Below are 22,211 nucleotides of genomic sequence, written 5' to 3'. Positions count from 1 at the left end.
CGCACTGTATTACTTATTATACCTACTGAAATAAAATATTATTTGACTTACCGTAATTTCCGCGGATAATCCTTTTTTTAAAAGCACGTCCATTTCTTATGGTATTTTTATTAATTTTTATATCCACGGAAGCCTCACATTCTTTACCCTTAGTTTTAGTAGACTGCCGTCTTCGTGCTTCTTGGCTAATTTTGTTAAAATTAGTGTGATGGCATGCATAGAGTCCAGTGCAACGATATATTAGAATAGTCACCCGTCAAAACACCAGCATTTTACTTCTCAAACAATGTAAATAGAAGGTGGATGTCATTGTTTGGCATGTGGAATGCTGGTGTTTTGACGGGTGACCATTCTAATATATCGTTGCACTGGACTTTACCTCTTTCGAAATAAAAGTTTTTGTAAATGTGGTAATGTTTGTTTGACTACCCACCGCGTTTTTGTCAAAGCCGAAAAGGTTTTAATCCATTCATTACACTTAATGTTAAAGTCATCACAGGTTGAGTCAGCATCCTTTTTTCCCGGCAGTTTTAGGCGTAAAACAGCCTTATAATATTCTCTATCACGAAACTCCACAATATCCACTACTCCTACATTAAATACTGCTGGTTCCAACAAACTCTTAAAATCTTCCATGTTTTCACAGATTTCAATTCACAAAAACAAATAGAAACAAACTAAAAACTAATGATACCTGCACCAATAACAGCACTGAAATATTTAAGGTTATGTTATGAGTGTTTAAATCTAAATAAATGGCTTTGGTGTTGCAGTCTATTAGATTTAGCGGCTTGGCGCTGTACTCGAATATATTTAGGAGTCTAATGATAAAATCCTATTTAATATTGCGGTGGAGTTGTATCGTATTAGATTTTAGAGTAGAGCGTTGTAACCAACTAGATTTCGAATTGACCGATAACAATCGAGGAAAACTTGCGGGCGTTGTACAATATTAGGTTTTGGAAATACGCGTCCGGACTACAAAGCATGCATATGTTTTGCCGCAGCACGCTGCAAAAAATCTAGAAAATATTTCACTCGAAAAGAAAGGTCGCAGTACCGATTCAAAGTAAACGTGTTTTTACCGGGAAAAGAAAAGGTTTATGAAAAGTACTAGTCAGGTTAGCATACAATTTTTTTTGTCCAGTTTGAGGGGTCAAAATTGAGTGATTGACTTTACTTTAAAATAGATTTCTTATAAAATTTTTTGAACGTTTAGTTTGATGTTGGTCTCTGATCAATGAAATGACTATTCAGTGTTGCAAAACTGAAATCAGGATTTACAAAATATGAACTTTAAGGTATGTCATCGAAAATCTGATTCAAGAGTTCGATTTTCACGTATTTCATTAGTGTCAATATCGCGTAAACTATGGATTTTTGTCTTAAGCCATTTTATGTTTTTCTGGATGCTTGTGAGTCACTCCGCAAGCCCTTTTAGTATTATTATTATTGTCTTTTCGGACACCCTGTATGGCCAATAAAATACGATTTAAAATAATTATTGCCTCGACTTACCTGACACTTCATGAGCAGTAATAGATATTTGTGCAACATCGACCATATTTATGGTGCCAGCCCAGATTTGACTGGGAGGTTTCTTTGGAGGAGGCGAAAGACCCCTTTCATCATCAGCGGAATTCTCTTTTGACCTCAATGAGGTCTTTGAGTCATCAGACGATATACTGGGGAAATCCTCGGCCTCTTGGCTACCAGGGGGAGTTGGAATTGTGACTGTCGACGAAGGTACTTCGTGGTCACTGTCACTGTCTGCCGGAGCTGAAAAAATGTCCAATTTTGAATAAGTAAGAAGTGCCAAGAATGTGGTAGGATAGTTTCATTATAACAATGTTTCTCCATCAATTAGCTATATTAGACTATTAATAGATAGAATAAACCTTTTCCTTTTTATAAGAGAGGAAAATATTTAAGCATTTTAGAAAAATACAGTCTATTTTACGTAACTTTTGAAACTAAAATAATAATTTAGAGAGTTTTTCATATACAGTGCTTTCATTTCAAAACGATCCACCCTTAATGACTTTCTTAAAAAAAAAAAAAAAAAAAAAAAAAAAAAAACACGTCAAATTAGATATACAGGGGGACGTTTAATTATGCATTTACTGAAGTTCTGTCAATTACCCCTCACCTCCAGCTAACCTCACTTTAATATGTCAAATGGGAACCCCCATCGTGTGATACATCATAGTAAGGAGCGTAAAATTCTCTATTCAACGGTACCAAAAAAAATGAAATTGGTAAATGTATAAGCAAATAGTTAGCGAAAATGTCTAGAAGTAATGGATATTTTATTTACGTCAAACTTTGGTATGTCAAATGGCTACCCCATGGTGTGATACATTATTTTAAAGGGCATTCATTATACTATCAATGGTTGTAAAAAAAATAAAATTGATTGACCAAAAAGCAATTTTAAAGTGTAAATCGGTAGGGTAGAAAAACAAATTTAATTAGTTTAACAAATTTATTTTATTAAATGTTCAAAATGCGCGCCGTTATTAGCAAGACAATAAAAAATTTTAATTAAATTAAGACTATTTTTAAACTCTTTACGAACATTGGCAAGGGTCTGCCCGCTAATTTCTCTGCATTCTTGAAATATTCTATTTTTTAAATTCTCAATACTCTCAGGTGGGGTTTTATAAACTTTGTTTTTTAAATAGCCCTAAAGAAAAAAGTCTAGTGGGGTTAGCTCCGGAGACCGCGCAGACCATTCGATTGCACCACGTCTGCCAATCCACTTTTCTCGAAAATTTTCATCAAGCCACTCTTGAAGTACCAAAGTGTAGTGCGCGGGAGCTCCATCCTGCTGAAAATGTATATTATTTTCATTCAATAATATAGCATCATGTTGATCTACTTGATTTTGCATAGATTGGATGATGGAAGGGTATATTGCATTTTCTAAAAGGTTTAAATAAATTTCGCCAGTCAAATTTTCTTCCAAAAAAAATGGCCCGATTATTTCATTCCCATAAATTCCTGCCCAAACATTAATTTTTTGGGGATATTGGGTATGGCCTTCCCGAAAAACATGCGGATTTTCATTATCCCAGTATCTACAGTTATGTCTGTTCACCAGGCCATTTAAAAAAAAGGACGATTCTTCACTGAAGCAAATGTTCTTCAATAAATGGGGATCGTCGTCAGTTCGCTGGCACATCACTTCACAAAATTGAATTCTCCTATCAAAATCATCTTCTCCGAGTTCATGAAGAATATGAATTTTATAAGGAAAGAACTTTTTTTTTTAAAACTTTATGTACGGAAACAGTGGAAATATTTCTTAGTTTTGCGGCCTTTGGTATAAACAAAGTTGGATCCATAGCAAATTGGCCTAGTACTTCTATTTTCATATTTTTTCTTATTGCAAATCGACCCCGTCTCTTCAAATTTTCGTATCAATTCTAATACGTATTTATGGCTCACGTTTTTATCTTGATACCTTTCATTAAATGCTCTCGCGGTTCTGCGAGCACACCGATCTTGAGCTCCATAAAGGAAAATTATTTCTATTCTTTCGGCTAGCGTATACACCATTTTATTAACTCACTGTTTTAACTAAAATTCAAAAAATTGCACGCTTCAAACTGACAGTTTTAACAATAATAAATCGCCTGCTTTTTAAACGCCTTAAAAATGTAAGGTATTGCAGTGTTTTTTTGTACCTATTAGGTAGGTTTCGCAAAAAATATAAGTGAAATAAATACACATACAAAGTTATAAGACTGCAAAGATTTTTGCAAAAAATTTGAAGACACTCTTTTTTCTCGCAAATAACGGTACACATTCTTTACTTAAAAAAATAAATAATTTGCTTGAACTAAATGTACTGTTTGTTACCACACATTTTAACTTCTAAATTGCTTGTATTTTTTTTGATGATCTATTATAAAAAATGTAAGAATTTTAAAATGATGTAAGTACTACACTAAAAGTATTCATTTAAAATACCAAAGTTTGGCGTAAATAAAATATTCATTATTTCTAGACATTTTCGCTAACTATTTGCATACACATTTACCGATTTAATTTTTTTTGGTGCCGTTAAATAGAGAATTTTACGCTGCTTACTATGATGTATCACACGATGGGGTTCCCATTTGACATATTAAAGTGAGATTAGCTGGAGGTGAGGAGGTGATTGCCAGAACTTCAGTAAATGCATAATTAAACGCCCCCCTGTATATCTAATTTGGCGTGTGTGTTTTTTTTTTTTTTTTTAAGAAAGTTATTAAGGGTGGATCGTTTTGAAATGAAAGCACTGTATACACAGCATCTGTTTACACAAGTCAAAATGTAAGTCTAATGGCTAGAAATGTCTATAAAAATATTTTGATCTTTATCCTGGTATTTCTAATAAGTAGGCTAAAATTTAATTCTTATGTAATATGCATACGCTTACCAACACCCGGAACGATATCCTCCTGAGTGACATGCTTCCAAAGCCTCTCCTCAACCGGAGGCGCAATCTTATTCAGTTGCTCCAAGATTTCTTTGGATCTCTGGTCCAAAGAGTCTGTTGAAGATATAATTTTGGAATGCGTGTCCTTTGAATGACGCGACGTTTTATGCGAAGATTTCCTATTTAAAATGATATTTAAGAACTATAAAATTTAATAACTTTATTGAATTTCTTACTTCTTGTCTTTATCTTTATCCCTATTTTTCCTATCCCGACTCCTTCCCCTGCTTCTATCTCTGCTGCTCGACCTACTTCTCTTTTTCTTCTTATCGTGTCTACTTCTTGACTTATCCCTGCTTTTACTGCGCTTTCTGCTCCTGTCCCTACTGCTCGATCTTCTTTTATGATCTTTATCTTTACGCTTTTCCCTGCTGGAATGTCGTTCTTTATCTCTGCTTTTATGTTTTGAGAGGGAACGTTTTTCCTTATCTCGTTCTTTATCTTTTGAGCCGCCTTTAGCATCCACACCGGTGTCTAAAGTGGAGCCTTCTGTCAAACTCTTTATGATTTCTGTGTTGTCCACTTTGTTCGTTGAGCGGTTATCCTCTAAGACTTCCTCGCCTGAAATTTGTGTTTTTTTTTAACTGACATCAAAAGATTGTTATAAGAATACTACCTTTATGTGTTTTAAGAACGTACTGTCTATTACAGTTCAACAATTCTATTTCAGACTTCTTAATCATATCTAACTGGTGTTTCGCCTCTTGCTCGCGCCATTTGGCTAACTCTTGGCTGGCCATGTCGTCTGGTGACAAACGAACCTACCAATAAAATTGTATGTATTATAAAGAAAAACACTTTAGTTATGAATATTGTCTTACCAGTTCATATGAGCTGATTGATTTTTCGCATATCCGACGCCACAGTGTTTGATTTTTAGGATCTTTAATATTGAATATGAGACTTCTGTATTTGTTTTTATATTTTTGCCCGGTGTCACCAAAGCACTTGTATAGTTCAGCTTCAATTTCAATTGATATGTTTTTTACCTAGAATAATACCAGTGAGTTTATAGATGCAACAGAAATATTGTAAGGAAGCAGTCAAATAGATAGATTCAATATCAAAAAGATATGCCACAAAATATCCAGTTACGAAGTTCCTCTTAATTATTACGGCTGGACATTGCTGCTAACTAAACAGTGCATCCGTAAAGTAGCGGACAAATTCAATAGAAATGAAATGGACCGTTTCTGAAAAAAATGCTCGAACCCGTCGATTTTAATATTTGGTTTAGGATTTTTCAACGTGAGAATTAAATATACAGAGTGACTCAAAAAAAAAAAAGATGACGTCATCAATATGTATTTTAAATGGAAACCACCATTTTTTAAATGCAAAATCAGAAAGAACGAAGAATTTTTTTACAAAGGATATGGTACAAATGTGGTTACAAAGCAAAAGTAGTTACATAATCAATTTTTAACGAAAAATGATGATAAAATGTAAAATTAAAGAAATACCGATCTAAATTAAATGTTGGAATTTTGATTTTTAGTTGTTGTTGCAGTGTCAAAAACTGAATGTATTTTGGTGCAACTATTTGAAGTATTTTTACATTTGCAAGTGGTGTTTATTCTTTTTGAGAGAAAGCAGAGTCATCCTACGTTTTATTAGTAACTACACTTTATTACCTATTGTTATTGTATGAAATATGAGAAAATTAACCGAACGTAAAAGAATACAAATCTTGTGCATGATTGGTTTCAAAGATATGTCGCGTACTCAAAAGGAGGTGGCTCAGTTGTTTAATGCAACTCATCCTGATCGGTCGCTTATTAGCCAAAGCATGGTAAGCAGAGTTGAAGCAAAGTTTCGTGAATTTGGGAATGTTCGGGATACTCAAAAAGCTGGTTGTGGTTCAATAACTGAAGAAGGTAAGCCTAACGTTCTGTTAACGGTCTAAGATAATCCTAAAGTCACAGGCACGGCTTCTAATGTTAATTTATCGCGATCTACTGTGCTTATTGAGTGAAGTATTGAAAAAAGGAAAGTTCCACCCTTATAAAATATTCTTACTTCAAGAGCTATCGGAAGATGATTTTGATCGCCGAAATTAATTTTGTAAGCAAAAGAAGCAATTATGTAATGATAACAATAATTTTGTAAAACGGATAATATTTTCTGACGAATCAACGTTTACTCTAAACGGTCATGTAAACAGACAGAATATTCGATACTGGGCGACCGAAAACTCTCATTGGTTCACAGAATGTCATACACAACAACCTCAAAAAGTCAATGTGTGGTGCGGTATAGTGGAAGGAAGAGTTTTAGGACCTTATTTTTTTGATGACACTATCACTGGTGGGGTATTTGGACTTTCTTCAAAATGATTTTAACCCCGCTCTGATAACTTTGTAACCCGACATGCACCAACGTTTTTTTTTCCCAGAAAGATGGAGCCCCGCCACGAGTAGAGTTTTTCCATCGTTGTTTCTAATCATTGTATAGGTAGACGAGGGTTCATTGAATGGCCACCCAGATCGCTAGATTTAACTCCCCTCGATTACTTTTTATGGGAATACTTAAAAAGTAAAGCATATGTCAATAAATTTGAAAAATCTTTTTAAATTTAATCGGAACATGTCCACAAAACAAAAATATTTACTTTGTGAAAGCCTTCTTTTATCTTTGTTCGATGACGATGATGTGGTATATGGTGGCTCTTTACGTTCAAGTACCAAAAACGCAATTCAAAAATTCAAAATTCCTGTATGCGATTTGCCTATAATATCCCATAAAGAAACCATAAAACGCCATATCTTAATGGCAAAAATTTATTAAATATGACAAATAGACGAAAGCATCATATGTTTAACTTTATTTATCGGATTATCAAGGAAGGCCAACCGGCAAACTTGCGAGATGAATTTTTGGATTTTGAGCATGACGCGAAACTTTGATATTTTTGTTGTGCCACGCCATAGAACTGCATCATTTCGGCGCTCTTTTAAATTCGCGGAGGTTAAAATGTGGAATAGTATTCCATGCAGTATTAAACAACTATTTTTAAACATATTTTCTAAAAAAATTAAACCACAGTTGCTAGTTGAACAAAGAATAGGTTAATTAACGTCAGATACAAATTATTATTAATTGCCATTAGTTGAAAACTGTCTTTACCCCTTGTGGACATCGACATTTTGCATTTTGCTTTTTTTAGGGTTGCTGTTCGGGAATATCTAAGTACGCCTTCAATGAGAATGTTTTTGGCCTGCGACACTTAATAAATTGGGCACCAAAGTCTCTTGATCTCTCTCCCAACGATGTTTTTCTGTGGGGCCATTTAAAAAATAAAATTTACAAAGATAAGAATTACCCAAATCTTGAGTTAAAAAATGAGATTTCGATCTAATTTGTAGATACAAATGTAATGAATGTAACAAAATTTCAATTTCTCAATTAGCGAATGTTAGAAATGAGTTTTACGACCATTGCTTAGCGGCCTACGGAGGAATATTTGAACAATTGTTTAATAAATTATTTTTAATAAAAAGTAAAGTCTTAAAGTTTACAAGTTTTCTTTAATATTTCATGGTATATGTATATTATAATAATTTATGTGGATGTGCACGATTATACGAATTTTCAAAAATAATTTAATTAAAACTACAATTTTATTATGACAATTTTACTTGGCAGTTTACTCTTACCTAACTTTCTCGATTTTTTTTTACCTTAAGCGATACCTGTAAGTACGGGACGACAAAAAAGACAAAATTTTCACCAACATTTTCGACAATAACTTCTAAACAAGCAAACATACAAAATTAAAAGTTATCTTGTTGATTGCAAATGTTAGTGCCCTTTAAATTACTCTAATACTGGATTGTAGACTAGCCAATTTTGGACCCTATTAAACATTACATGGGATCTCCCGTATAATATATAATATAATAATAATAATAGCTTATATGAGGGGGTCAGAAGTCAAGGAGTCCAAGTGACATTTTTTCAGAAATCGATCTAAGTGTAAAAACTGAATGGTGAAACATTATTTTATATTATAGCAAAGAGAACTAAGTGCGTTTCAATATTAGTGCTGCTCTCTATGAACTGTTGAGAAAATCAGCAGATTCAGTCGCCCGTATTGTTAATTGGTATAGGGAACTAAGTGCGCTTGAACCCCTTTGCCACTCAAGCATCAGTCATTTAGTAGATTACGCGCGAAGTGGAAGAGGTTAAGTTTTACAAGTTTTTGCATTTTTTAAGTTGTTTCGAAGTTTTTTTTTAATCAAAATGGTTACTTCTGATGAATACCAAAATGGTAAGTTCTCAAAGTGCTATATAATTTGTTGAAATATGTTTTCCTTGACGTTATTTTTTTTTTAATTTTAGATCAGTTTAGTGATAATTCCGATGTTGATATGGACTACGTCCCACATCAAAATAGTTCACAGTCTTCTTCAAATTCAAAGCTTAGCATAGCAGAAAGAGAACCTCAAGCAAGTACATCCAATAAACGAACACGAAAAATAGCACAGTGGAAACGATCCGAAGCAAAACTAAAGCGTAACTCTGACCAAAGGTACGTTGGACGGCGGGGTGAAGTTCATGAATCAAAATCAGTTAAACCGTACAATCACATTTGTAGATGTAGATACAAATGTAATGAACATTTTACCGAAGAAGTGCGCATGTCTATATTTTCAAATTTCTGGGATCTCGGAAAGAAACAAAATGGTTGGGACTTGCAAACTTCATTTATTGTTTCATGTGTTTCTAAGCATATTCCTAAACGACCCAATCGACTTGCAGTTTCTCAAAAAAACGTCAGCACAATCATAACGTTGAAAAATTATCGCGTTTGTAAGCAGTTTTTTTTTGTGTACGTTAGATATTTCTCAGAAGAGGTTCTATAACGCTGTCAGTAAACATAAAGAAACAGGAATCGCCCAGATCAAAGAGTCGTCATACTCCTGGAAATAAACTAAGCGAGGACACTATCGATTTAGTGAAAGAGCATATAAATTCCTTTCCGAAGTTTATTAGCCATTTTACAAGAAAGGATAACCCAAACCGTAAATATCTATCTCCAGAATTAAATATTTCAAAAATGTACAGATTGTATAAAGACTTTTGTTCACAACAACGAACAGATCCTGTAAGAATCAGCAAATACCGTGATATTTTTAACACTCAGTTCAACCTTAGTTTTCACCGGCCTTACAGCGACAAACTCGCTCAACCTGCGATATTTTAAAAATCAAAATGGATGCCCTAGATCCAGGTTCTGAAGAAAAGAGAGCGCCACCACGAGATTCATTTAAGGAAAGTGTCTTCTGTTAAATCCTTGAAGAATTAGGCCACTACCTTAGCTAAAGAATCCCCCCAAACTCGTCGTGCCATATGTTTTGACCTGCAAAAAAACTCTACCCACTCCATTTGTTACATGCAGCAAAGTGTACTATTTACGTCAACTTTGGACATACAACCTTGGAATACATGATCTAGCTACTGGTACTGGCAACACATATATGTGGCATGAGGGAATGGCAGCGAAAGGGTCTCAGGAGGTTTTATCATGTCTAATCAAATATATTGAATGTCTGCCACCAACTATTACCCATATAGACTTCTTTTTCAGTGACAACTGCTGCGGACAAAATAAAAATATAGTGAAGTTCTGGAGCTATGTTGTGCAACATACCCACATCAAAAGAGTAGATCATCAATTTCTTGTCTCGGATCATTCGTTCATGGAGTGCGACCGGGATTTTGCCCTTATAGAAAAATCAAAAAAAAAGGTTACAAACATATTTACTCCTGATGAGTGGATCCATTTTGTGGGAGGCATTAGTCGCAAATTTATTGTGGTTAAAATGAAGCCTCAGGACTTTAAGTCAATATCTCCAAAGGATAGCTACATGAAACCAGACATTATAGGCCTTAGTAAGATGCAATGGTTGCATTATGAAAAAGCCGAACCTTACAAGATGTTTTATAAAGAAGTCTACAACCAAGAAATTGCATCTAATACAATGGACCTAAAACAAAAAAATACTACTGGACGCCCAAGGAATCAGCCAACACTGTAGCATTGCCAAATTTGCATGTTACCCCACCAAAAATCAAACTGGCCAAGTATCAAAATCTCTGGCAGCTACTACCTTTTGTTCAGTCTGTCCATCATAAATTTTACAAGGAACTGTTATATGAAGGAAAAACCTCAAGGCTTCAATAACAACAAATTAATGTCACCCAAGAAGAGGATACAGACACTTACAGAAATTTTGAATCCGATGATGATTAATATATTTTTCTTTATATTGAGTTCATGTTAATTTCTCCATTAGAATAAACATTTCTTTATTTTGGCAAATTGTTATGTATTTTATTTTTAAGGCAAAAGCGTGTAAGTGACTGGCCTATGAGTTTTAACTCGCAAAAAAGCCTTACATAAACCAAAAAATGATGTCAAGAATTTATGAAATGCATTTTGAAACATTAAAATTACAATATTTAATAAAAACAGAATCAAATCACCGAATATTTTTTAATGACCTAAAACTTACATTCAAACATTCTCAAAACTCTTAATTTGTTACCTCTTTTCTTACCTCTTCATCGGTTAATTTAATATCGCTCTCTTTCAACCTTACAAGCAATTGCTCAAAAACGGTCTTTTGCACGTTATCCCTAATATCCTCCTGTTTAGCTTGAGGAGCCGTAGCCTGTGGAGCCTGTTGTTCCTCTCTCACTTTAATTTTGGGCGTCTTTTTTTGTTCCTTGGGAATTGCCTCTTTTTTTGGCGTCTTTACGGGTGGAGTAACGGGTACTGTTTTGGGGTTGGGAGCTAGTAAAGTCTGCACCTGAATCTTTTGCGGCTTAGGAGTGACCTCTTTTGGCTTCAAAACTTGTGGCATAGGCTGCGGCTGGATCATTTTAACTTTAGAGTCCCTAGGGCCCGACTCTTTCTGGTAGATTTTTATCACTTTGGGCTTGGTTGGCGTTTGATTAAGTTGTTCGGGTGGATGTTTAGGTGCGTGTTTTAATACACCTATACTAACACCTTTTTGTTGTACTGCCAGTGAAACTCCAGTATTGTTTGGATTTTTTATTAGTTTCAGTTTTGATTGAGTAAGCTGACCAGGCTGAAAAGCAATTAACTATTAAATGTGCTCTCCTATTAGTCCATTCGCTGCGAACAAGAGGTACAAAATTTAGCGGGAAGACTAAAAAACATTATATTTTATATTATTTGCAAGGCTGAACACCATTTCGTGAATTATTTGTTAATCAGAACAGACAACAAAAAGTGATGAAACAATTTAACTCTTTAAATGCTAATAACTCGAAAAGTAATGGTCGTATCGAAAAATTTGTTATTAAGAAATGTTGCTTGTAGAATTTGCCAAAAAAAAGTCGTTAGGTATATACCGAAATTCGCAACGGATTTAGAAGTTACCAGCGCTTAAATGAAATAACTGCGTATTGGCTATTTCTATAGTATACTAATGTAATGGTGTTACGTGGTATAATTCTTTTTCTATTTTAATTAATTCGCACTTAGGAAAACAGTTGTTTTTTAATGTTAATCGATTTTTATTTTGAGGGGGAAAGATTTTGTGTATATCGCCAGCTTTGCAAATTCAACCCTCTCGAGGGGGTGAGCTCCAACCCCAAAATATAAAAATGGGGTTAGGGATCAAGTGATACCTTATTTTAAAGGTAATTTTTTTAAATTATATGCAGCCTTTTTTGAGAAAATAGGGAAAACAGAATAATTAAAAGACGATTTCTCTTATTACACGATTTATTGCTTCTTGAAAAAATCTTAGAACCCGTTAATTTTTTTATCGAAAAAGTATTTTCTGCTTTATTTTTAAATGGAGACTCCCGAGGAAGTATCTGAAATTTTTGCTGACCATTTTGAATCCTGCTATTCGGATTTTTCTAACAAATGCATTACATCTGTTCCAGAAAATCTGGTGTCTGTTCTTTCACATCATATTTTTACCAATGAAGAAATACTAGGCAAACTTAACTCATTGGATGCCAATAAAGGATCAGGACCTGATGGAATCTCACCAGTGTTTATCAAAAACTGTTCATCCGTGTTGGTTGAGCCTCTTCGGTTAATTTTTCAGAGGTCATTTGATACATCTTCATTTCCCACGTATTGAAAGCTGTCAGTTCTATTCCCTATTTTTAAAAGTGGACGCAAAACTGAGATTGGAAATTATAGGGGTGTTTCTTTGCTTTCAGTTTTCTCCAAAATATTTAAATCAATTTTCACTGATGAAATATTTAACACCTTCAAATTCTATATTTTTCCGAAACAACATGGCTTTTACAAAAGTAGATCAACGGCAACAAACCTAGCGGATTTTCAGGATTTTTTAAGTGAAAATTTCGAAAAAGGCTATCAGATTGATGTTGTTTACACCGATTTACAAAAAGCATTCGACAGTGTATGCCATGGTCTATTGATAAAGAAACTTGAAGCATTGGGGGTACATGGATCATATCTAAAGTGGATCGATTCATATTTGAATAGTCGTACTCAACAAGTCAAGCTAAGGGGAGCAACTTTAAGGGAAATTCGAGTGACTGCTGGAGTGCCTCAGGGATCACATCTTGGGCCAATATATTTAAATGAAGCTGTATCTGTTTTTAAACACTGTGAATGTCTTTTATATGCTGACGATCTAAAATTTTTTCGAACTATTGACTGTGATGAAGACTGTTCCTTAGTGCAACTAGATTTAAATAATTTTAATCAATAACCTGTAGAAAATTTTTTGAACCTTAATGTTAAAAAATGTAAAGTTATGTCCTTTCACCGGAAAAAAGTTCCTTATAGTTTTACATATACATTAGACTGATGTTTGCTGGAAAGTGTAGACACTTTTAATGATTTAGGCGTTATTTTTGACCATCAATTGACTTTTAATGCTCATATTGATAACATCACGATGAAGGGTTCTAGAATGCTAGGTTTTATTAGGAGACATTGTGATCAAATCAGTGATATTACAACCATAAAATGTTTATATTTTTAGTTCGTAGTGTTTTAGAAGACAACTGTATTGTCTGGTCACCATTTTATAACACACATATTAATCGTATAGATAATAAGTTTTGCAAATTTTTACTTTATAAACATAGGTTCCCTTACGAAACTATTTGTTATAACATTAGATGTCAGCTAGTTGGGCTGCAAACTTGGAAATTAGAAGAAATAATGCCAGAATCAATTTTTTGTTTAAATTACTTAACGGTAAAATAGATAGTTCTTATCTTTTAAATAGGATATTATTAAAAGTCCCAAATAGGGTTACACGTCAAAGGATCCTTTTCTATGAACGATCTCACCGTACCAATTATGGATTTAGAGGGGTAACAGACCAACTAAAAAAATTGTATAATACGCACTATAGTTCGTATGATCTATTTACGGGAGAGTCTTAAGAGAGTAATAGTTTTAAAAATAAGGTTATAAGAGGAACAGGGGGATAAGTTAGATAATAATAAGTTAGAAAATAATATGTAGCCACTTTATTTTCTTGCTTTTTTGTTCAATTTATGTATGTTTATTTATAAGCTTATTGCATATTGTTTGTTTTTTTTTTAACATTTACATGTTATTAACAATTACCTGTTAAGGTGTTTGTAATTGAATATATAAATATAAAATAAATTCGTCACTAACCTCACGCAAAGGTGAGCTTCATTCCTTAAATGAAATGGGATTAAACTTCACGTCAACTTCATGAAATTCTCTTTTTAACAGGTCCAACAATAAAATTAAGAAATATTTTCTACATTTCATTAAATTTTTTTCACCGAAGATACGGAAAAAAAGATTCATTGTTTATGAGAATAAGTGCTTAGTGTTGACCTCCTGCATCTGTACTAGGTAGTTTTAAAAAAAATATTTGGCATTATCGTAGAACAAAAAGAAAACATAGATTTATACTAGTTTATTAACATTACTTAAAAAAATGAATAAAAAAAAAATATTGTCAAAAACAAATATAAATAATAATTATTGTTATTGTTTGGACTTATTTCCTCCAAGTCCCACGTTGTGTTTTTCCACTGACTAATGTGGAGGTAGTATTTGCATTTTAAATTATTATTTCTAAATTATTTAAGAACGATGTTGAAGCCGGAATAAATGGTTCATGATCTTGTTCAAGTTTAGTGACTATAACATTAGAAAATGATAACCAGCTTTTTTTTTGATATTTTGACCGAAGCATATTGCCACTTTTGGTTTTTTAAGCTTTCAAAAAAGCTTGATAGTCTTTTTAAAATTCGTGACATTTCGGGGTCTAATAAGCAATAAATTTGCTAGATTATAATAATTGGTAATAAGCAGATATGCAGCTATTCTAAATCATTTCTTTATAATTACATATGCAACTAATAATTTATTTATTATAATGCGATTCACATTGCGAACAACTGCTTTACTAAGTGCGACTTAATTAAAATAGTACCAATAGAATTATACCACGTAAGAACATAACACTCGTACACTATAAAAATAGCCATTATGCAGCTATTTCTTATTTATTTCATTCAAGCAATTTTAACATGAAATCCATTTAAAATTTCAGTACATACCTAAGACCATTTTCAAAAGAGGAAATTTTCGAGATATATATCAACAGATTTAAAATTTTTAAAGCGAAAAAAAATGTTAATTATTATTCCTAAAACCGCTTCTAAAAAATTTGAAATGGCAACACCGCACGTAAAAGTTAATATCATCATGCGAAATGTCATCTTGACAAACGGCTTTATGTTTACATTCGGCATTTGTTCGGTTGACAAAAAAAAGAGACGCATTTGAGTGTTTTTGTGAACTGTTACGATAGCAAAAACGATTATGCTGCACCATGTGAAAAAGGCGAATTAAGCCGATCTTTTCACAAGTAAATACTGATATTCTCATAACATCATATCAAAGGACAACCGTCGTCATAAACGTAGAATAAAAACTTCAAATCTATAATAATATAAAATTTTTAATTTTCATAAAAATGCTTTTTATTAGATAAGTATCTTTACTCTAATGAGGTACGTTGCTCCCAGCGAATGCTCTATATCTCTTTAATAAAATAATTAAAAATATATTACCTTTACTTTAGTGGTAACAACTTTTCCAGCAGAACGAACAACTTCATAGCCAGGATTTTGTTTCAACCACTGGTCCAAATTTGTTGCACTTGGTGCCTTGTTACCTGTCAGCATATTTCCTGTTGTTCTTTCGAAAACAACCACCTAAAATAGTTTTTTCCTAATAAAAATATTTTTGTTTGCATAAAATAAAACCACTAACCCTTTCTACACCTTGTGCGTGCGCCAATATACACTCTTCCGAACAATAAATGGAATTTTTCCTGGAGGGCTTTTGACAGACCACACATGGCATCGCAGCCGCAACTTTCTCTTTTCCATTTTTCTTATTAGAGTTGTTACTATCTGTCGATTGCCTCGAATTACGAGAAGCTTTTCTTATTCTTCTCGCAGCAGCTAGAGGGCGCTTTAATGAACTATCCTAAAGAATATAATACCAATTTATACTTCTTGCTATGATAAACGATATTAGTTTGATATTAGTTCATTTATCAAATTAGAGATATTTATTTATCATCAGATATTGGTCGTGCTATTGTATAAACTTTAAAGTATTTTTTTTGTGGTAACTATTGGTCTAAGGTTGACTCTATTTTGGTTTATGATTGCTTTCTAGTATTTAAAACTGCAGTGCTAAAAAATATTAAAATAATTCTTGATAAATAAAAAAACTCTTTATTTAAGGTAAAGTGTTCATAAAAATATTAATTTACACCTAGATATAAAGTAATTTTTTATCTTATTTTAATAAACTAGAAAAGTTTCGATTTTGTTCAAATTGGGTTTTAATGTTTTAAATTGTATGTACAGGGTCTTTCCCCATATATTGACCCTCTGGTACCCTGGGGTAATGCAAAAAGTAAAAAAAAATGTTAAAACAAAACTTTTGGGGTTTTACTTTAAATTTTTGAATCCGATGTCAATTTTTTTTTTCGTTTAGAAACGTCAAATTTTGACAGATGATCAGTTTTTTCTTATGGAACACCCTGTATATGACTTCATAGTTAAAAAGAGCCGAATTTTCTGATTTCAAATATATATAGTTTAACTATGTTTTATTAAACCGTTTCGGAAATATCGGGCTCCAAACTTTAAAATTGAAGATCTTGGTAGGCGCTGCATTGTTATTGTTTGACATTTATTAAAAAACAAATCATTCAAACGACATTGTCATTTCTTGTTTGTTGACCCATAAATGTTAAAAAATGACGCACAGTGGAGAAGAAAAATGTGACATCGTCCGTATATTTTATAAAAATAATAATAAATGCCGCCAGAGAGGAATATCGTCGAACCTTTCCTTTACGTAACATTCCGGCAAAAAATACGTTTTAAAATATAGAACGAGCATTTTGCATCAGGAAAACTCTACGAAGAAAACGCCGGACAGCTCTTGTCGATCCAGAAGAAGAATTACATATTTTGCTATATTTCGAAGGTAGATAAGTTTTTACTAATTTTTGAATACATTTAGATCTACGCTATCATGTTCGGGCCTTTGTCTCCCTCAAATTGCCCATCAAAAATGTTGAATTTCTTTTTAGAACACGCAAATCATTCCATAGAAGATGCCAGAATTTACTTTGATCGATGGGCCAAAAAAATTTATTCAATTTTGTCAAGAGATGCTAGTGCTAAAAGAAGAAGATAATAACTTTTTTAAAAAAATGTTGTGGACCGACACCTTTACCACCGCGGGCATTTACAATCGAAAAAATGTTCGCTTTTGGTCAAGAACAAACCCCCGAATAACAAGGTAAATTAAGTTTCAAGGGCGGCAACCTCTACATGTATGGTGTGGAATTTTAAATGACCAGGTCATAGGACCTATTTTTTCTGACCTATTGACCTAGAGATGCTTACTTATCAAATTGAAGCTAAACTTGAAGATCTACCCATAAGGCAATACGAGCAAATAGTTTGGCACCAAGATGGTGCCCCACCGCATAATGTGTTACCTGTTTTAAGATTTTTAAATGAAAGATATAACCTGTGGATTGGACGAACTGGGCCAATTCGTTGACCACCAAACAGTCCAGACCTGACACCTCTTGATTCATTTCTGTGGGAGTACCTTCAAAATAAAGTTTACAAACAGAGAACTGAAAATGTCGAGGAGCTCCGCAGAAAAATTATTACCGCGATAGATGATATCAATCAAAATCATAGATAATTTATAAGGAATACAATACACAAAATTGAGCAGGATTATATAAACTGTATTGATAATGGTGGTGGTCATATAGAGCAGTTATAGTTATAATTACGTCTAAATTAAAGTTTAACAATTGTTAAAATAATGTATCCTTGTCAACAAAAAGATGCTAAATATCACCTTAGTAATAATAAATCTTCTGTTTTTATTGTTTCTACTTAATTCATTTATCTTTAAAAGAAACGCCAAACAATAACAATGCAGCGCTTACCAAGATCTTCAATATATTATTTTTTTAAAGTTTGGAGCCCGATATTTCCGAAACGGTTTAATAAAACATAGTTAAACTATATATATTTGAAATCAGAAAAATCGGCTCTTTTTAACTATGAAGTCATATACAGGGTGTTCCATAAGAAAAAACTTCGGAAAAGACATCGGATTCAAAAATTTAAAGTAAAACCCCAAAAGTTTTGTATTAAATAATTTTTTTTAACTTTTCGCATTACCCCTGTAGGGGGGGGAGTCAATATATGGGGAAAGACCCTGTACAAAGTTGTTTACTATAGTTGGCACGCTTTACCCTAACACAAGTAATAAAAATGCCCCGGTTAAGAAACCAGTGGCTTTCAAACATTTTTTTAATTTATATTTTTATAAGATTTTTTTTTTATTTGGTGGGTATTAATTTCTATGGGTATAAGTAATAATATTGTATTTTCTGCTAAAATAATAAAAAAACTCCTAAATAGGCTAAAAAGACTTACTGTATTAAAAAAAAAAACATTAAAAAATTATAACATTAAAGGAAGTTTAGTCTGAAATTAAATACATTAAATTAAGTTAAGTCTGATTTTGAAGATATATCGGATTAATTAGATTCATTACTACTTGAATAGTCATCTGGGCGTATAATTAGGGGTCGTACCTCGTCTATCACTTGTCGGTTTGATAGTTTTTAGCTATAATTTTTTCTGTGTGATTTATAGATTTTCTCTATTTTTCTTCCTTTATTTGATGTAAGGATTGTTTTTAAGGAATTTTATTTGAATTAAGGACACTGGCTTTATCGGCTGTTTTGGACGCGTGCTTATCATAATAATTTTTTGCTATGCCCCAAATCAACTCAATTGGATTATATTGGCAGTGGTAAGGTGGTAATCGCAGGACTTCATGCCCATATTTAAGAGCCATCTCATCGATTACGTACTTCTTATTATACCTGTACGTTTAAGATCTCTGCAGCAAATCAGCCTTTAAAAAAATATCGTCATGAGCAATATTTTTTTGCTGTAGCCACGTTTTTATTTCCTCTTTCTTCCAACTGCTAGTGGGAAATTTCTCTTCTACTCCGGAATGGTATAAGGCGTTGTCCAAGACTATAATATTTTCCAACCGTTTGAGTTTTTCTTCAAACCAATGTTCAAAAATATCGGCATCCATATTTCCGTGGTAATCGTCTGTTTTTTCGTCGAAGAGAAAATCAAACTAGCGTCGAAGATAAAGCCCTCGTCATTTCCTGCATGTGGCACAATTTACCTTTCTCCACAACTAGAACTGCTGCTGGGATAGCATTGCGTGGTACCATCTTGCCATGATGATTTTGATGAGTTTCCCTTCCAAATCCAGCAAAAATCCAAGTTTCGTCTAGAAACACAAATTGTTTGGGAATTTTCGAGTTTTTATTATATAGATATTTTCTCAGAAAATTCCATCTTTTTGTCACTACAGGTGAAAGTTCACACAGTACTCTAACGAAATCCCAAATTCTTCAGAACTTTTGCCAAACTAGTTAAACTAATGTCGCAAAGTTTTTTATCCTTTATGATTTGTACTATGGCAGCCATCGTCACGTGTTGTTTACTTTTATACATGTCATAAATAATGGTTCTAATTTCGTTCTTAATTGTTAGGGGCATGTCCAGACTTTTTGGAGGCCGACGGATTCTTTTATTTGGTCTGTCCAGTTCTTTTTCGTCCATATTGTAAATCTTATGCAAAGTGCTTCTTGACATTTGGCATGCATCACATGTCCGCTTCTTTACTGCCAAAACAGATGTCAATAGCTCCATGTTAGTTTTTTCTTGTTTAAAATAATGTTGTACTTTTAAAACTAAACGACATTGATCCGAAGATAAAAACCGATATTTAGCAATATGTATGTCTTCTTGCGAATCCATAATTCAAAAATTAAAAAATCACAAAGTAAATTTAATTAATAGCCTGATGATATCACTTCAAAATACCAAAAGGAATAGAATGTAAGTATAGACCTTAATCCTCTTAACCTATTTTTTCGGCACTATATTTAGGTTTTGTACATTTCCCAGAATTTATAATCCTTTTTTAACTAAATTCTACCTCTTTTTTACCTTATTACATCATAATAAATTTTAGCTTACACTAATAAATAATATTAAAACAAATTATTTAAGTATAAAAAAGCATTTCCTTTAAAAAAATATTAGTACCCTTTAAAATAATAGCCAATATTACATTAAAAACCAAAAATGTTTTTAAACCGCTGGTAACAATCGTCCAAACCGGTACTCAATATAAATAATAGTGAATAATACGGCGATAAGGAATTTATTGTTTAACCGGTCCACTTATACCCCGAGATCACAGATGTAAATAGCTCGGCACGTGCGGAGCTATTTACATCTGTGCCCGAGATAATCCGTTATGTGTTAGGGTAAAACGAGCCGACTGTAGATAAAAGTGTTTTCTTTTTCGTCGTTTTTTTTCATATTCTGCCTCATTTTTTTTTTAATGAAAAGAAAGAAAAACCAATTTATTGAAAACAAAAACCTTCAACCACTTGAACCACCGTTTCGGTAGTTCAAGGTAAATCTAGTACCGTTATCAAGATAAATTAAATTAATAGACCTATAGTTGGAACCTTTGCCGTGACACTCAAATCACAAAACAGTGCTGTTTCTTTTGTTTTTGTTGTTTTCATTTCTTGTTTCTTTCGACGTGTTTCCAACCATTCCTTCACCACAAACTTTGGAACATTTGACTGAACGTTTGGAAAGTAATGGTTTCGATAATATACAAGAAATAATTAAATTAACCAAACTTTTCATGTCAGAAAACATTTTTCAATACAATGATTCGTATTATGAATAACCATTTCCAACTCCACTATTTCCAAACGTTAATTTTTGTTTAATTTTGAGTTTTTACAGGCATTTACTTTTAAATCAACGTGCATAATAAGGCTTATTGATATTATTCGAATCTTTAAAAAAATTTATAAATTTGGATATAATTACATATAGCTGTACTAACCTGACAAAACAAACATATCCATTCTTTCCCCTCTGCTTCCATCTGTTGGCCCATGGCCTTCGTAATATTAACACACTTGCCATGGTACCATTCTTCGCAGGTGTCGCAGCAAATCATAAAACGGTTGTTGTGTGGCTGATTGCAGATACACCACAGTTTATTTGGGTCATCTTCAGATTCTTCCTCCTCGTCACCATCTGAGTCTAGCTCATTACCAGAGACATGTTCTTCGTCAAGGGGTTTGTGAACGGTTCTATGAGGAGAAAAAATAGAAACATTAACCCAGGATACATATTCTTGATTTTTATGGACGAAAACCTTAAAAATCCTACTTTTCAACCAGATTTATAATAACTGATGTGCCTTCTGAAAATGAAATATGCGGACAAAGGGAGATATTCGAGAGAAAAACTTCGTCAGGCTGAAGAGAATACTTGGAACGAATTGAATCAAAATTGTGATAATTGTAATAGTTGGATATTTGAATTTAATGTTTTATGGTTTTACTTTATTATTTAGTATTTTCTCAAAACTTCAAAACTTGCTTTAATTTTTTTTTCTTAATCTTCCTAAATAATATGATTTTAATGCGTCCATTGATAAAATATTGTTTAAGTTACTTAGTTTACTCTTCTAAGACTTATTATAAGAAGATATTTCATTTACAGTTTGTGTGTAAATCAAGGAAAAAAGTTTTTATGAACATGTATTACTAAACGTATTATATTTTGTACTACAGGGTGGTAATGAAAGAAAAAAAGAAAATTAAGAATGCAGAAACGAAAGTCTTTCTTTGTTATCAATTTCGATATATGTAAACAACACAATAAAGTAGTAATAAAAATAATTTATTTATTTATTTTTTAAATCGTATTTCTTGCCATCAAAATAAAATAAAAGTAAAAAAGCAACGTTATAAGAGTATGCAGACAAACAATACCCTACGAAAAATTTTATAAATTATATGCAAATACAAAGTGGTCCTTAGGAGCAGGAAGTTTTGATAATGTTGTTATTTCGTAACTATGAATAGTTAGCTGTGGATTGTTTTGTTAAATTATCTGTTATTGGCTTGGTGAACAACGTTCTTTTGTGATTAAATTGTAATACAAAAATAATAGCTGTATAGTTTTGAAGGTGGTAGACATTGGTACAGTAGTAATAACTAAATCTTTTATTTTT

The 22,211-nt window shown here is 32.7% G+C and overlaps 1 protein-coding gene across 2 annotated transcripts in view; it reads right to left on the bottom strand.

The window, feature by feature from the left end:
* The window catches only part of LOC126744273 (PHD finger protein 3), a 99,162-nt gene that overhangs the window by 34,809 nt on the left and 42,142 nt on the right, over positions 1-22,211 (bottom strand). For both annotated transcript variants that reach the window (XM_050451647.1, XM_050451648.1), the window contains 9 exons: positions 21,030-21,282; positions 15,783-16,001; positions 15,581-15,724; positions 11,050-11,583; positions 5,308-5,475; positions 5,103-5,247; positions 4,663-5,047; positions 4,427-4,605; positions 1,519-1,779 (listed from right to left, as the gene is read on the bottom strand). In XM_050451647.1, coding sequence (XP_050307604.1) covers positions 1,519-1,779; positions 4,427-4,605; positions 4,663-5,047; positions 5,103-5,247; positions 5,308-5,475; positions 11,050-11,583; positions 15,581-15,724; positions 15,783-16,001; positions 21,030-21,282 — 2,288 coding nt within the window. The remainder of the gene's footprint in view (positions 1-1,518; positions 1,780-4,426; positions 4,606-4,662; positions 5,048-5,102; positions 5,248-5,307; positions 5,476-11,049; positions 11,584-15,580; positions 15,725-15,782; positions 16,002-21,029; positions 21,283-22,211) is intronic.

Source organism: Anthonomus grandis, chromosome 13, assembly GCF_022605725.1.
Source record: "Anthonomus grandis grandis chromosome 13, icAntGran1.3, whole genome shotgun sequence".
In the NCBI taxonomy this organism is placed as follows: Eukaryota; Metazoa; Arthropoda; class Insecta; order Coleoptera; family Curculionidae; genus Anthonomus; species Anthonomus grandis.
Note: the sequence above shows the minus strand (reverse complement) of the source record. Positions and strands in the feature narration are given on the sequence as shown.